Source organism: Electrophorus electricus, chromosome 11 (genome assembly GCF_013358815.1).
Source record: "Electrophorus electricus isolate fEleEle1 chromosome 11, fEleEle1.pri, whole genome shotgun sequence".
NCBI classification, from domain to species: domain Eukaryota; kingdom Metazoa; phylum Chordata; class Actinopteri; order Gymnotiformes; family Gymnotidae; genus Electrophorus; species Electrophorus electricus.
This window is the reverse complement of record NC_049545.1, coordinates 9359632-9373358: the sequence shown is the minus strand read 5'-3', so window position 1 is coordinate 9373358 and position 13727 is coordinate 9359632. Positions and strand designations below refer to the sequence as shown.

Here is a 13727-nt window from a genome sequence, read left to right as displayed (position 1 = left end):
TGGCTCCTGTGTGATTGGGTGGAAACGGGAAGCAGCTGTAGCCAATGTAGAGTCCCCACGCTTCAGTGGGACCTAACAGTGGAGACAGCACATTTGCATGAGAGGAATAATCTGGCCAGCACCCACCCACCAGCCCTCCCCAGCAGCTTCAATCCAAAATTTCACTTCTCCTTTCCACCACAACTAATGCTAGGCAGCTTTCCTATTCGCCACACCCCTTCTACTGCATTGTTAACAAAACCCCAAATCTGCTGATAGGATTGCCAAGGTTAGGTTTTAGTGTACACTAATTTGATGTTTCAATAATCATACGATGAGTAAATAATCAATGTTCATCTATATGTGTTAGAAGTGTTTAGGTGAGTCATCCTGCAGTCTATTGAAAAATATCTCATGAAGTGTAATTAAGATGATGATAAATAAAAGTTTGTAGAAGAACATAGCCTACCTCCAGAGGAATTCTCACTGCCTTGTCTTCCTAGTCCAGCTGTGGGCTACCCCTGCTGTTCTGACAGCCTCCTCTCAGCCCTCAGGGACGCGCTCAATACTTGCACTGCTGGCTAGTTTTACAAAGTTCCAACACTGTGGCCAACCACACCACCCTGAAATATTCATTAACCGACTTGACAAAAAGATGAAAAATGAATGAAACTCTTTTTTCATGGTCTTCCAGTTTTACTAAGATTGTTTCATAAAAATTACATGACTGATTCATTTCATGTGAGTACAATCTATAATCAGTTTCTCTGTGACTGGCAAAAGCAACCCAGGAGTTATAAATCAGCCACATTTTTAGCATTCTGAGATGTAGAAATTGGACTTCTTTTGAACAAAGTTAGAAATTTTAGAAAAGTAAATAACTACTCAACAAGTCATCCATAGCACTTTCTGAGTATAGCACATTCATCCCATACAACTCCTTATATATATATATATATATATATATATATATATATATATATATATATATATATATATATATATATATATATATATATATATATAACTATAAAGGTGTGTAAAATATACCTCAATCAGTAAATTTTGGACACAGATTATTGCACTATTTACATTACACCCCAGTAAATGCATGGCATATTTTTTGCACACTAACCACATTTTATTGATTTACATACACTGAACTGGTTTAAAAATAATTTATAGGTTCAACATCCCAATTTTAGTTCCTGTGGGAAATAGTATGCATAAAAAAGATCCAAACTGATCATTTTAGAAATTAGCCAGTAGAAATGGGATTTAAAAAGTACTTAACGCCAATCATATTTAAAGTGAGACATTCTATATAGCAATAGATTCACATGTGTATTTAGTACTCAGGCAAATTATTTGGCAATGTAAACTTCCAACCTTTGTTCAGATAAACCCAAACACTGTTTAGGCCAGGTTGGCTGGCCTAATACTGATTTTAGGGTTCAAGTATCAAATGATTTCAAATTCAACTATATATATTTCAAAAAGGTGACGTTTTGGGAGAACTAGACAGAAAGTGCCAGTATATGTAGTTTGTCATGAATCCAACCACTAATTTTAATTTTTGTAGGAATATTAGATATTAATGCAATTAAGAACATTTATTTCTTTGCTTAAAGTACTTGATCAACTTCCCATATATATTAAGGAACTTAAGGTACATCTCATAATGTAACTACACCAGTACAAACTATTATGATTCATTTTGTTTCATTGAAACATGATTTCATTCCTCACATTCTTTAACTTATTACAACTAATATCATCCCACAGAGCAAAGGAAGGTAATTTACAAAGGATGGAAAAAATTCACAAATAACCATTCCAGTTGTATTTATATTCATGGGCAAGTTCCAACTTAACAAGTGAGCTAATGGAGGAAAAACCCTGTACCATTACCTCAAAGAATACAAGGGCCTACTGTTCCTTCTACTATTACTAAATCCAGTTACCAATTACAAATAAACACTAGTAATAATCACTGCCTATCAAACAGTATCCCTCAACAAGTTTGACCTGATTCTGTCAGTCCTTCCCAATGCCAAAAAAGAGGAGGTCCCAAGACTGGGATTAGAAACTACTGAAGTATAAAGTTTGCTTTCTTTAATCTATAATTTAAGATGGTAAACAATAACGTTCACTAAAAGAATGACAGGTCATTGGGTAAATTTAATCAACCACATACAAGGTATAAAATAATTTTTCTCTGATTTGCCAAATGCTGCCCCATACCACATGGCAATAGTAACAACAGGAAAAGACATGCAAGACTTAGCCTGTGGGTAACTCTTATCATGAGACCAGAATGCCTGCAACATTGCCCAACTTCCCCTGCTAGATCCATTTACAAAGATAGACCAAAACAGTGGAGCTAGCACTGAGCTGCAGAGGACCAACAAAAATATGAAAACCAGCAAAACACCAGTGAACATATGAGGTGAAATGGTCGATATGCTCAATGACAGTTCTCCTTTGGATAATACACCCAAAAGAAAACAAGTGACAGGGTGCCCAGTGTTCCCTTTTATTATAGACTTGGCACATTTCCTCAGTAATTCAGCAGGAAAATGTTGCTGCTCCACTTCATTTTAAAGGAAAGTAAACTTTAGAAGCATGCCACTTTTACAGATTTGGCTATATAAATGAATTGGTTGCTTCCCAAGTCCCCATTTTAAAGCAGAGCTACTGAGTCTTAAGCAGTGCTGTTCTAGAAGAACCAAAGATAAATTCTAGTATATACAGAGTCCCAAATTATATAGAACTGATACATTCACAAAGGTGCAGCTCCAGTTTATGTTTATAGTGTCATACAAGGAATAATTAACATCCATATAACATTTGGAGTATTTCTCAGTCACCTTTCATAAGCATAAATCTGTTTTGAAATGCATCTCAAAGGATATAACTAATCTGTGATGCACCAAGACACACATTACATCATCTTGGAGCCAAACTCTTAAGTTTGTGCTGTCCATACATAACTTGCACCATTGATATTAAGCTACAAAATGGTGCTAATACATTGAGCATTCTGTTACCTTGCACTCATCACTTGTTCAGTCTTGTCCAAAAGAATAACATCTGTACTTCTAGAAGTACAAAACAGCAACAATAAGGTCTATAGTAAAACCAATCAATTAAATCCAGAGTGGAAGAAACAAATAGTACTGTCACTCAGAACAGAGCAGCCTTAAAAATAAAAGATATAAGGCATCCAAGTAAAAATCTAATTATACTACTCTTACATATGCACATTACACTCAGACATCCACATATTTTTGTGGATAAGGAAGAAATTGTTTACTCAAAACACAGAATGATCCAAGTCCGAACACCACAAATAAACAAAAGCCAAGTGAAAAAAATCAAACTAAAAGAGGCAGAAAAAGCCATATCTAAAGAAACATTTCTTTATTTAAGATGTTACAGCACATACAAATGACAGTGTGAGTTCAGAAAGGACAAAGACCTCCATATTTCCAAAAGATTTTTAAAATCAGATTTTAAAAATAGGTTTATTTTAACTTTAGATTGCTAAAGTGGAAACAAATTACAAACATTTTTAATTTCTCAATTCATTTTTTTCCTTTCAAAATAAGCTTGAGTGATTATCGACCACATCCAAAAGTCCTGTTCCACTCTTCATAGAGCTGTAGATCTTTGGGAGACACACTGGGGCGCACAGTCTTGAGACCTTCCTGGAAGTCATAGTGACGTATAGGCCTCACCTGCTCAGGTGTGATAGTGGCGATGTCACTGAGCTGGATGCTGCGGATTGGACCAAGCGCCGCCTCACGGCAAAGTTGTGTCATATCAGCCCCCGAAAACCCCTCTGTGCCTACCACCACATTCTCAAGCTCCTCTACTCCTAACTGGCTCTTCTCTTTTAACATGAGGTTAGTCACTATCTGTCGGCGAGCGGCAGCCTCTGGAAGGGGGATGTAGAGCCTTTTGGCAAGGCGACGGCGGGCAGCTTCGTCAATCTCTTGTGGTCGATTAGTGGCTCCCACCACCAAGATACGCTCCTCAGAGGAAGTGGCAGCTCCATCTAGCTGGACCAGGAACTCAGTCTTAATCCGGCGAGATGAATCATGTTCTCCGTCTATGCGCTGAGAAAGCAGGGAATCAATCTCATCTATAAAAATAACTGCTGGTTGGTGGCATCGAGCAATGGCAAACAGCGCCCTCACCATCTTCTCTCCCTCTCCCACCCACTTAGAGGTGAGTGAGGAAGCACTGATGCTGAAGAATGTGGCTCCAGACTGGCTGGCTATGCACTTCCCTATGAGTGTTTTCCCAGTGCCTGGAGGGCCAAACAGGAGGATGCCCTTAGGTGGACCTCTGAGACCAGTGAAAATGTCAGGCCTCAGCATGGGCCACACCACAATCTCTTTTATGGTGGCTTTGGCGAACTCAAGGCCAGCAATGTCATCCCAAGCCACAGGTGGGCCGTGATCCATAATTTCACTCATAATTAGTTCAATTATCTTTGGTTCAAAGTTCTTCAGCCGTTCATCAATAACTTGTGTGTCTTGCGATGCATTATCCCTAGCACTGCCTTCCTCCTCTTGTTTTGGCACTGGTGAGATAAATTTGGAGAAGGCCCCCCGTGGCCGGTTTGCCCCTAGACATTTTTTGGTGACTGTGCCCATATTAACTGATAAGCCACGCTGTCCCTGATGAGAATGTTTTTTCTGCTGGTCAACAATAAGTTGCTCTCGAGCTGTTTTAAAGTTAGTGCCAGGAATCTCCTCCTTTCTTCGTCCACTACCTTCAAGTTCATGCCCTCCACATAGTGGGAATGAGCTTCTGTTACTTTCAGTTCCTGAACTGTAGAAGTTCTTCCTCTTGGAGGGATTTGTGGAGGAGAAAAAGACAGACTGGTGATTGTTTGTATTGGATGCTTTTGTGTTACCAACACTGGACTGTGGACAAGATCCAGAGTTAATGGGGGGATTATACAAGCTCTGACCAAAGAGTGGTGTGATCCCTGCATGGCCTCTTGGCATATTACAGGTTGAAGGAAAGCCTGTGGGTGCTCCCTCCCTGCCTCTGGCCCTCTCTGCAGCACAATTTCCAAAGTTACTAATCCCACTGTCCACTTCAGCATTCGGAACTGGTGTAGGACAGGAAGGAGGCAGCTCTGAAATAACACCATCGCCAGAACCAAACTCAGCATTACCTTTGCTCCAACTGCTGCTGACCTCTTCACCAACCGTGATGTCAGCATCTGTGGTATCCATAGGGAGCTTGTCATCTCCAGCCTGCAACATGCTCTGCACGCATGGAAGGCTGAACACATTTTCAGTCGTTAGGGACGACTCCCATTTGTCGCTGTGATTTCTCTGGTGACGGGCCAGGTGCAGTATGCTGTCAGCGTAGTTGTTCAGCCCTGCGTGCTGGTCGTCTGAGTCCAGCACAGCAGCATAGTGTTCAGTGTATGTCCTCAGCAGGCTGGCGGCTCCGATCGGAGAGAGCTCAGCACTCTCCCATGCATGCTGAATGGACAGAATGTGTGCCCGATAAGCATCAGCCGTCTGTTCAAGTGTATATGTGCTAGACGAAATATTAAATGACCTTCTCTGCCACTCGTCCAGGTGTGTGCTACTCATGTCTGGCCTGGTCCAGCCTGTGTAAGGAGTGGCCAAATGATCAATGAAAAATTAGTAGGATTTGAAAAGTGGCACACTATATTAACTAAAGACTTTCTTAGTATATGGGAATATGAAACTATGATACACCAATGTACAAAAATAAAACAAATGTAAGGTATACCTTCAAATTTAATTTTAATTTAGCTCCCGTTTTTTAAGATATAATTATATTCTTTAGTGATCATTTTATTGTTTTGACTTAGCATAACTATCCAAGGGGGGCAAGTAGCTAAGCAATTTTCATAAACAAACACTGTTAGTGTAACTAGAACTCTGCTACAAAGAAACGTTAAACCAGAGTATTTGTCCTCCCGCAAATATGACTGTCACCTTGTAATCTCAAAGATGGACATAATGTATGTGACTAGCTAGCTGTTAGCTTCTTGGGCATTTATCTCATATCTAGCCAGCTAGCTACCTAGCTAGATAAGCTAAACATGTTTGCATAACAAATGGAAACTAGACATTTTGACTCCTGTTTCACGTTCCCATTTGTTGGAAAAAATAACAACTTACCTCTAAAGGTATGCCTATGTTCTTGCGCTAATAAAGTTATGCAACTCACTAATGTATCTTATTCCGATCTCATACACGAAGGTTGCATAAACAACTTTCACCGAACTTCCCGCCGCATTTAGTACACTGGATACTTCTTCGTCTCTTGGTTGTTGCTCTGGCTCGTTTGCCTAACCTTGATTCTTGATGCCACCGCGTGGTTTTCACCGCTGTTGCAGCGGTGGGAGTGAAAATGATTTTCAACTACAACGACCATAGTCCCCTGCGGTTCGGGGTTGCGTAGTGGCCAATCTATGTTTGCGACTGGTTGATAAGATTATGATGTTTTGGAAGGAATAATGACGTCCCAGAGATGTCTGCTAACTTTCAACAGCAAATTTGATTATCTGGCACCTGCGAATCTCACTTTTAGTGTTTATCTAAGTTCAAAAATTAGATTTTTGGTTGGCTAGCTAACCTAGCGTTCCACCTCATTAGCATTTAATACACAGCCAAGCCATCCACTCAGAGGGTGCTTCTGCAGAAGCGCAGCAAGGGAGTCACACCCTAATATTCAGCATTCATAGGTTAGCTATATAAGCTAGCTAGAATCTTAACAATGATCGGTCGTCGATGACTTTTATGTTGTACAAGGGGAATGTGCGGTGAATAGAATTTGCTTGGTTACTTAGTGGCGACTTGAATTAGCTTGGAAGCTAGCGTTAGCTACTTGTGCATTAAGTCATCCACTTTTTTTCTGAGAAATCATGAACCTCCTGTCTCGGACTACTTTGTTGGGAGACAGATAACGTTAGCTAGCTAGCAGTGCTAGTGGGACAAGACTATCTGGCAAAAGCTGAGACGAAGGACCGTTAGTTTCAGGCTAGTTAGCTAGCTAGTGTGTTACATTACCGCAATCAATTATGAGCAACGTTGCACCAATTTATACATTTGTTATAAGAGACGACAACAGCACCGTATATGCTGAAGTCGCCAAAATCCTCATCTCTACTGGAAAATGGAAACGACTGAAAAGGGATAATCCTCGATTCAACTTGATGCTGGGAGAACGAAATCGACTACCCTTTGGACGCTTAGGTATTCAGGAAATACATTTCTTTCAAGCATACTTCTAAGCCCAAATACATATAGTGCCTTGTTCTAAAGTATGACGACGTTTTATTACGCAGCACAGTCCTTTATCTGCCTGCATCTCTGGAACCATTAAACCTTCATTTAGCCACAACCAGAGCTGTGATGCAGTTTTCATTTAGAAAGTCGGTACTATAATAGGCTTATGAGAAAAGCAATAAACCATGCCATCTCATCTCACATGCTCAATAATAAGTTTACATTTGGAAGTAGTTGTGTAACCCCAAGATGAGCTAAAATTAGCCCTGAAGACAAAAGCCAGTCTGACCTTTTGTCAGTTAGTATCCATACATTAAGTGTTTTAGTCTGTCAACTTTCTGTATCCATGTCTGCATTATCACAGTGTACTGTTTAGTGTTTAAGAACACCTGACCAGCCAGGTTCTTGAACTCTATTTATCCTAATATTAGGTTTGTGACAATCACCATTATGACTTTATCTTATTGTACTCATTTACATTTACAGCATTTAGCTGACACATTTATCAATTCTGACTCAACACAACTTGAGCAATTAATGGTTATGGGCCTTGCTCAGGTGCCCAACAGTGGCAACCTTCTGGTTACTAATCATTTACCTTAACCATTGAGCGATACTCAATAGCTGTTTTGTAGTAAATATATATTTGACATCTGACTGTGACTTTTAATGACCGAAGTGTGATCCTTTAGTGGACTTATATTCAGCAGCTCAACCAATATATGTTTACATTTACATTTATGGCATTTAGTTGATGCTTTTATCGAACGTGACTTACAATTGTGACTGAATACAGCTTGTGCGATTGAGCAAAATATGTCCTTCAACACACAACTACCACAATGTCTTTCACAGGTCATGAACCAGGGCTGATGCAGCTTGTGAACTATTATAGAGGGGCTGACAAGTTGTGTCGCAAAGCGTCCCTTGTCAAGTATGTGTCCTCCTTCAGCTTTTCTCAAATGTGTGAAGGCATTAGATTTCTTCTCCCACATAGACATCTAGATGTAATTAAATGGAAAACTAAATTTGCACCATTTTCCAGCCTTCTCAAATGTTGTAGTGATTGTTCCAGAGCAAGTTAAAGAAACAATGAATCTAATGTAGCTAACAACAAGCAATCAACTATAATCTGTAAAAGTGAACAAATTTTCACTATATAGCTGATCATTGTAATGTTATGAGGGTTGGCCAACTTTGACAACCAGAATCACTTTGATACTTAAATTGGTAATTGTAGATTTTCATTGTTGGTTCTAACTTTGGTGCAAAGCTAAAGAATGTCTGACACTTAACATGTCTTGGTTAGTAGAGTACAATTGGAATAAGTGGAAAATTGTGCAAATTATATATTATCCCCCCCCCATGTCAAGATACATTAGAATATACTTAATATTATTCAAAGTTAATAAATGCAACCATAGTATTATAGTATAGCTAGAAAAAAAACTTCAGTTATCACTGATATGTTGTTTTATTGTTTGATCTTATGATTCCCATTCCTGCTTTTTTTTTTTTTTTTTTTTTTCCCCCCCCATTTTGTTTTGAGTTTTTCTGCAAATGTAAAATTTTACATTCATTTAAAATTTAGTTTTTTAACTGTAGCTGCCCTTTTTAACCTTTAGGTTAATAAAGACGAGTCCAGAGCTGAAAGACCCCTGCAACTGGTTTCCTGAGTCTTATGTCATATACCCCACCAACCTCAATACTCCTGTGGCTCCTGCCACCAACGGTATCAGCCACCTGAAGAGCAGCCCCAAGACAGATGAGCGTGAGGTCTTCCTCGCCTCTTATCACTCCAAAAAGGAAAATGGGGAGGGAACAGTGTGGATTGCTAAATCATCTGCTGGAGCAAAAGGTAAGCTTATTGTATCTTAAATTGTTTGAAAACGACATACTCGCAGCATCATGGAGTAGCAATGGGAATGACAATCATGAGTTTTACTGTGGTCATTTTTGTTTTTCCATAGGAGCTGGAATTTTGATATCTCATGATGCAAACCAATTGCTTGAGTTCATTGACAATCAGGGACAAGTTCATGTCATTCAGAAATACCTGGAGAAACCACTGCTGTTGCAACCAGGTCATCGCAAATTTGATATAAGGTAAGAAACTGCGACCACATGTAACTCTTGTCAGTGTCCTTCTGTGAGTGCAAGTATGAAGCAGAAAAGTAAATTCATGGTTTTAACATTTGATGTATTAATCCTCTGTGTTAAGGAGCTGGGTGCTTGTTGACCATCAGTACAACATCTATTTGTACCGTGAGGGTGTGCTAAGAACTTCCTCTGAGCCATACAACAGCTCTGACCTCCAGAACATGACCAGCCACCTGACCAATCATTGCATCCAAAAGGAGCACTCACAGAATTATGGACGCTATGAGGAGGGTAACGAGATGTTCTTCGACGAGTTCAGAGAGTACCTGCTAAGCATTCACAATGTTTCCATAGAGACATCCATCTTACCTCAGATCAAGCAGATAATAAGGTATGACCAGTACTATTTATAGTGCAATCACCACGTTGATTAAGCAAGTTGCAGCCATTCATCTGATTGTGGAGGCATGTCTGGTTTTTATAGACATCATAAATATGTGTACAGCAAGCAGTAGTACCGTCAATTTTTGTGGTCTTATACCAGTAATCTGATTGTTACAGGTAAACCAATTCCTTTGTAGTAACTTGGCTTGGGACACAGTCAAAACAGCTAGTATCTCATTTTAACTGCTGAATGTTCTCCTGTCTGAACAGGAGCTGCCTCACATGCATTGAGCCCGCGATCAGCACCAAGCACTTATCCTACCAGAGCTTCCAGCTTTTTGGATTCGACTTCATGTTGGACGAGAGTTTTAAAGTGTGGCTAATCGAGATCAATGGAGCCCCTGCATGTGCACAGTCAGTACTTTACATTTTAGATCGTCCACGTTCTTGCATACAGTAACATTATTTCATGTCCTTTGCTCCTAAATGTATGTATTCTTGAGGCAGTCTTTTATTTTTAATGCTATACTGACATTTTTTGTTTCAAACTTTGCAGCATTCTGTGACTTTCTTATAATAAGCTTATCCAAAAACTTTGGGGTGCTTCCAGATTTTGACTGAATTATATGTAAGAATACAAAGCATCTAGAGGACATTTTACAAACCACTGGTTTATTCAAACTTCTAACTTCTGGAATATTTACTGAAAATAGAAATTCCATTTCTTTTGAATGTTCAGAGGTGGTAGGTAATTTGTCTTGGGTCAAACTTCTGTGTGTGATTCAGATGAACCATACTGCTTGCATGGAGGTCATGTGTTTGTTTTAAGTGGTATTTTTGGTTCTTCTAAAAATGTGTGAGTCTTTGTGATGTTTTTTCAAGTCTGAGGCAATTACTGTAAAGTGTTCTTCTCCTTTCTTGTCTTGGTTAGGAAGCTTTACCCAGAGCTGTGTCAAGGCATCGTGGACGTGGCCATTTCCACTGTCTTCTCTCTAAGCGTAGATGCCCTCTCCAGTTCTCCACCATTCTCCACCTCACCTTCTCTCACCCCCAGTGCATGCTCCTCACCCAAACTCAGAGCACCAAATCAGATTGGCCCATTCATCAAACTGTAAAAGAGAGAGAGCAAGAAAAAGAATGAATCCCTTCCAAAAACATCCACTGCCAGTAGCTAGGCTGCCTAAGGAGAGGTGTAGTATAGTTATGGAATGATGGGAGAATATTTGAAGTTGCACTCTTACTTGTAACAAACTGTCTGAAATGCTTCTACATCTGCTTCTGTCTGTCACCCCATATCGTTTGGTCCTGTCCGCGGTGATATCAGCTTTTTGAGCTAGAGATACATTCTTCAATTTCACTGGTTAATTATGCCAGGGCCTCAATGCACTGCATAAATTGTCACACAAGGGTCTGTTTTATAGTAGCAGATGAAAGCTGAAGTAATAATACATGGACAGATCTCTGGAGTTTTTCTGACTTTTTGATGGGGAAATGAGATTCCTCAGGAGTGTTCATGGATATATTAAAAAAATGTAGGATGGTTATGAATTTCATTGCAGTGACGTTAGTGCCTTACATATTCGTATGCCTGCTTCCTATAAAGCACCAAGTAGGCATTTCTGAAACATTACCCAAGGACTAAGGTTCAGTTTGCAAACAGAATACTGGAAACAAACAAAATGAATGTTCAGTCTTGTGCCACTGTTGTAGCGATTCCTGCTTTGGGCTTTAAATAGAGGCCGAGCCAGCCTCTGGCACTATGTTTCACTATTTTATAAGCCATTTTACTTTCCTTTAGATTTCAAGAGCTTGTGTGTTCTTGTATTTACTTACACTACCTATTAGAGTAGCAATATGCTTTGTCACTGTAAATTATTCTTTACATGGGTTCAGAAAGTGTTATTCGTTTACAATGACCAAGCTTGTATATAAAACACCAATGTATATTATGAATTTAATCATAAAATATATATAAAGTACATAGCTACATGCTTTAACTTTGGGTGATTGTTTTCAAGCCCGTAGCATCAGTTATTAGCTCCAGTGTCCACTTTTTGTAAGTATTGTTTTTTTTTTTTTCTGTTGTACCACCCAAATATCAAGTTAAGTCATATGCATTTATATAGCAGATGCTCCCACAAAGCAGCTTTACAAATGTCCAAGCCCCCAGTGAGCAAGCCAAGGGTGACAATGGCAAGGAAAATCTCCCTAGAGCACGAAAAAGAAATCTTGAGAGAAACCAAGACTCAAAGGAGTAGGGGAGATCATCCTCTGGCCAAATATTACAGTCCATAATGCAAATACCTGTCTCAGTATGTAACCACTAGCATTTTTTTTTTTTGTTTGATCATGCGCAGAGCCCAGCCAATTTTTTAAAATTTTACCTTCACTGTAATGAAGATTGAACAAGAAATAAGATAGTAGCCCCCCCTCCCCCACCCCATTTTGGTCACTTTTAAAGTCTGTTTCCCTGTTTTTCATACATTCATATAATTTCCCATATAGATGGGTGAAACACAGTCCAGTTAAATTCTTGTATAATTATATTCTAGATATAGTACATATCTAGGAACCACATTTTGCCAAGTTTGTTTTTTAAGATGAGATCATTAGAATTAAAGATTCATTCTTGGTTACACATACTTTTAGGAACTTTCTACTAATGTGAAATTCATTGTCTGCTGTTAAGATTTAGCCTGGTAGGCTTGTTCTACAGCGCTTCAAAGTACATTTGTGATATGATGTAATCATGGCATGCTGCAGTGCATATGCTAGTTTAAAAGCTGAAATGTCTAGAGTATATGCTAAACAGTACCATAGAGAAAAGTGAAGTACATGTATTTAAACATTCAGTTTTCTTATCAGTGTTGCATCACTACAAATGTATGGAAAATATATTTAGTTGGTTTTCATTCTTATTAGCAATTTATGTTAAAGAAAGTCTTTCCATGTAAAGGAAGGGTGCCTTATACTAAAGTGTAACATTGAAATGTGAGAAGACAAAATACTGATATAGTTAAGGGTGGTTTTTTAAATTATTTTGTCAGCGTTATTTTGCGACATATTCAGCTATAGGCTTCCCTTTTTACATAGAGAGACGGCAACACAATCTTTTGAAAAGTATGCAATGTCCTCATGAGCTGACATTTCATCAACTCTAACCAAAGAGAGATGGAACTGTTTGTATATTTATTTTGTATTTGAACAATTTGGGATTGTTTAATGAACATTACTATGTAGTATGTTTGTGCAGATTTTTCATCTTTGTGGCATGATGTAGTGAAGTCTGCTGTTCTTGGCCACCTGAAATGGAAATAGCTTTCAGTGTGTTTCCTGTATATGTATGTTGTTTAGTTATGTAAGAAAGTAGACTTCTGAAATGTGTTTTATGCCTATTACCAATGATAAGGCTGTGTTCAGACCTTTGACGGAACCAGATTATATTGATAGCCCCCTTGTGTGCATGTTGATCTAGCTGTTACCAGAAAAAAAATCTGGTTTGCTACTTTGTCATTTTCTGTTTGTAACAATGAAGGCCTATAAATGTATTTGCATAACATATTTCCATGTTGTCTTGACACCAAAAGCATTATTTCCTATTTTTGTAAAGCTTTATGCATGGGTAAATTTGGTGTCTGTTGGAAAAATAAAATTAGTTTTCATGGGTTTTTTTTTTATCTGTTAAATTTATACTGTTTAAACTAATTCATTTATAAAACACATTAAATATTTATATAACATTTACTATGTACATATATAATGTATATAAATGTATTATTTATTTAATGCTGAATCTAGTAGCATACCATTACTAGTCACCAGGGGGAACTAGAGTCCATGAAAGCCTACCAAAACACTTCAGCAAACTAAATTATTCCTATCTCTGCTATAAACATTATTGTATATATTTGCAGTCCCCCATTTAAAACTAAGTGGACAAGTGCTTGTTTACAAACTAAAGGCAAATAATCT

The 13727-nt window shown here is 38.5% G+C and overlaps 2 protein-coding genes across 2 annotated transcripts; one reads left to right on the top strand and one right to left on the bottom strand.

Moving 5' to 3' along the window:
• Positions 1 to 2102: 2102 nt before the first annotated feature.
• On the bottom strand, positions 2103 to 6311 carry fignl1 (fidgetin-like 1). The gene is made up of 2 exons (XM_027009171.2): positions 6162 to 6311; positions 2103 to 5620 (listed from the first exon to the last, which is right to left on the bottom strand). The coding sequence occupies exon 2, from the start codon at positions 5601 to 5603 to the stop codon at positions 3600 to 3602; it is 2004 nt and encodes a 667-aa protein (XP_026864972.2). The 5' UTR covers positions 5604 to 5620; positions 6162 to 6311; the 3' UTR covers positions 2103 to 3599.
• A 188-nt stretch (positions 6312 to 6499) lies between these two features.
• Positions 6500 to 13423, top strand: ttl (tubulin tyrosine ligase). Its single transcript, XM_027025958.2, has 7 exons — positions 6500 to 7238; positions 8127 to 8205; positions 8897 to 9129; positions 9242 to 9377; positions 9493 to 9762; positions 10026 to 10169; positions 10687 to 13423. The coding sequence occupies exons 1-7, from the start codon at positions 7064 to 7066 to the stop codon at positions 10868 to 10870; spliced, it is 1221 nt and encodes a 406-aa protein (XP_026881759.1). The 5' UTR covers positions 6500 to 7063; the 3' UTR covers positions 10871 to 13423.
• Positions 13424 to 13727: the final 304 nt, after the last annotated feature.

Excerpts from the sequence above, each read along its gene's own strand:
- fignl1 (XM_027009171.2), bottom strand. The coding sequence starts at position 5,603 with ATGAGTAGCACACACCTGGACGAGTGGCAGAGAAGGTCATTTAATATT.
- ttl (XM_027025958.2), top strand. The coding sequence starts at position 7,064 with ATGAGCAACGTTGCACCAATTTATACATTTGTTATAAGAGACGACAAC. Across the intron at positions 8,206-8,896 it reads CGCAAAGCGTCCCTTGTCAA|GTTAATAAAGACGAGTCCAG; the intron begins GTATGTGTCCTC and ends TTTAACCTTTAG. Across the intron at positions 9,378-9,492 it reads CATCGCAAATTTGATATAAG|GAGCTGGGTGCTTGTTGACC; the intron begins GTAAGAAACTGC and ends CTCTGTGTTAAG.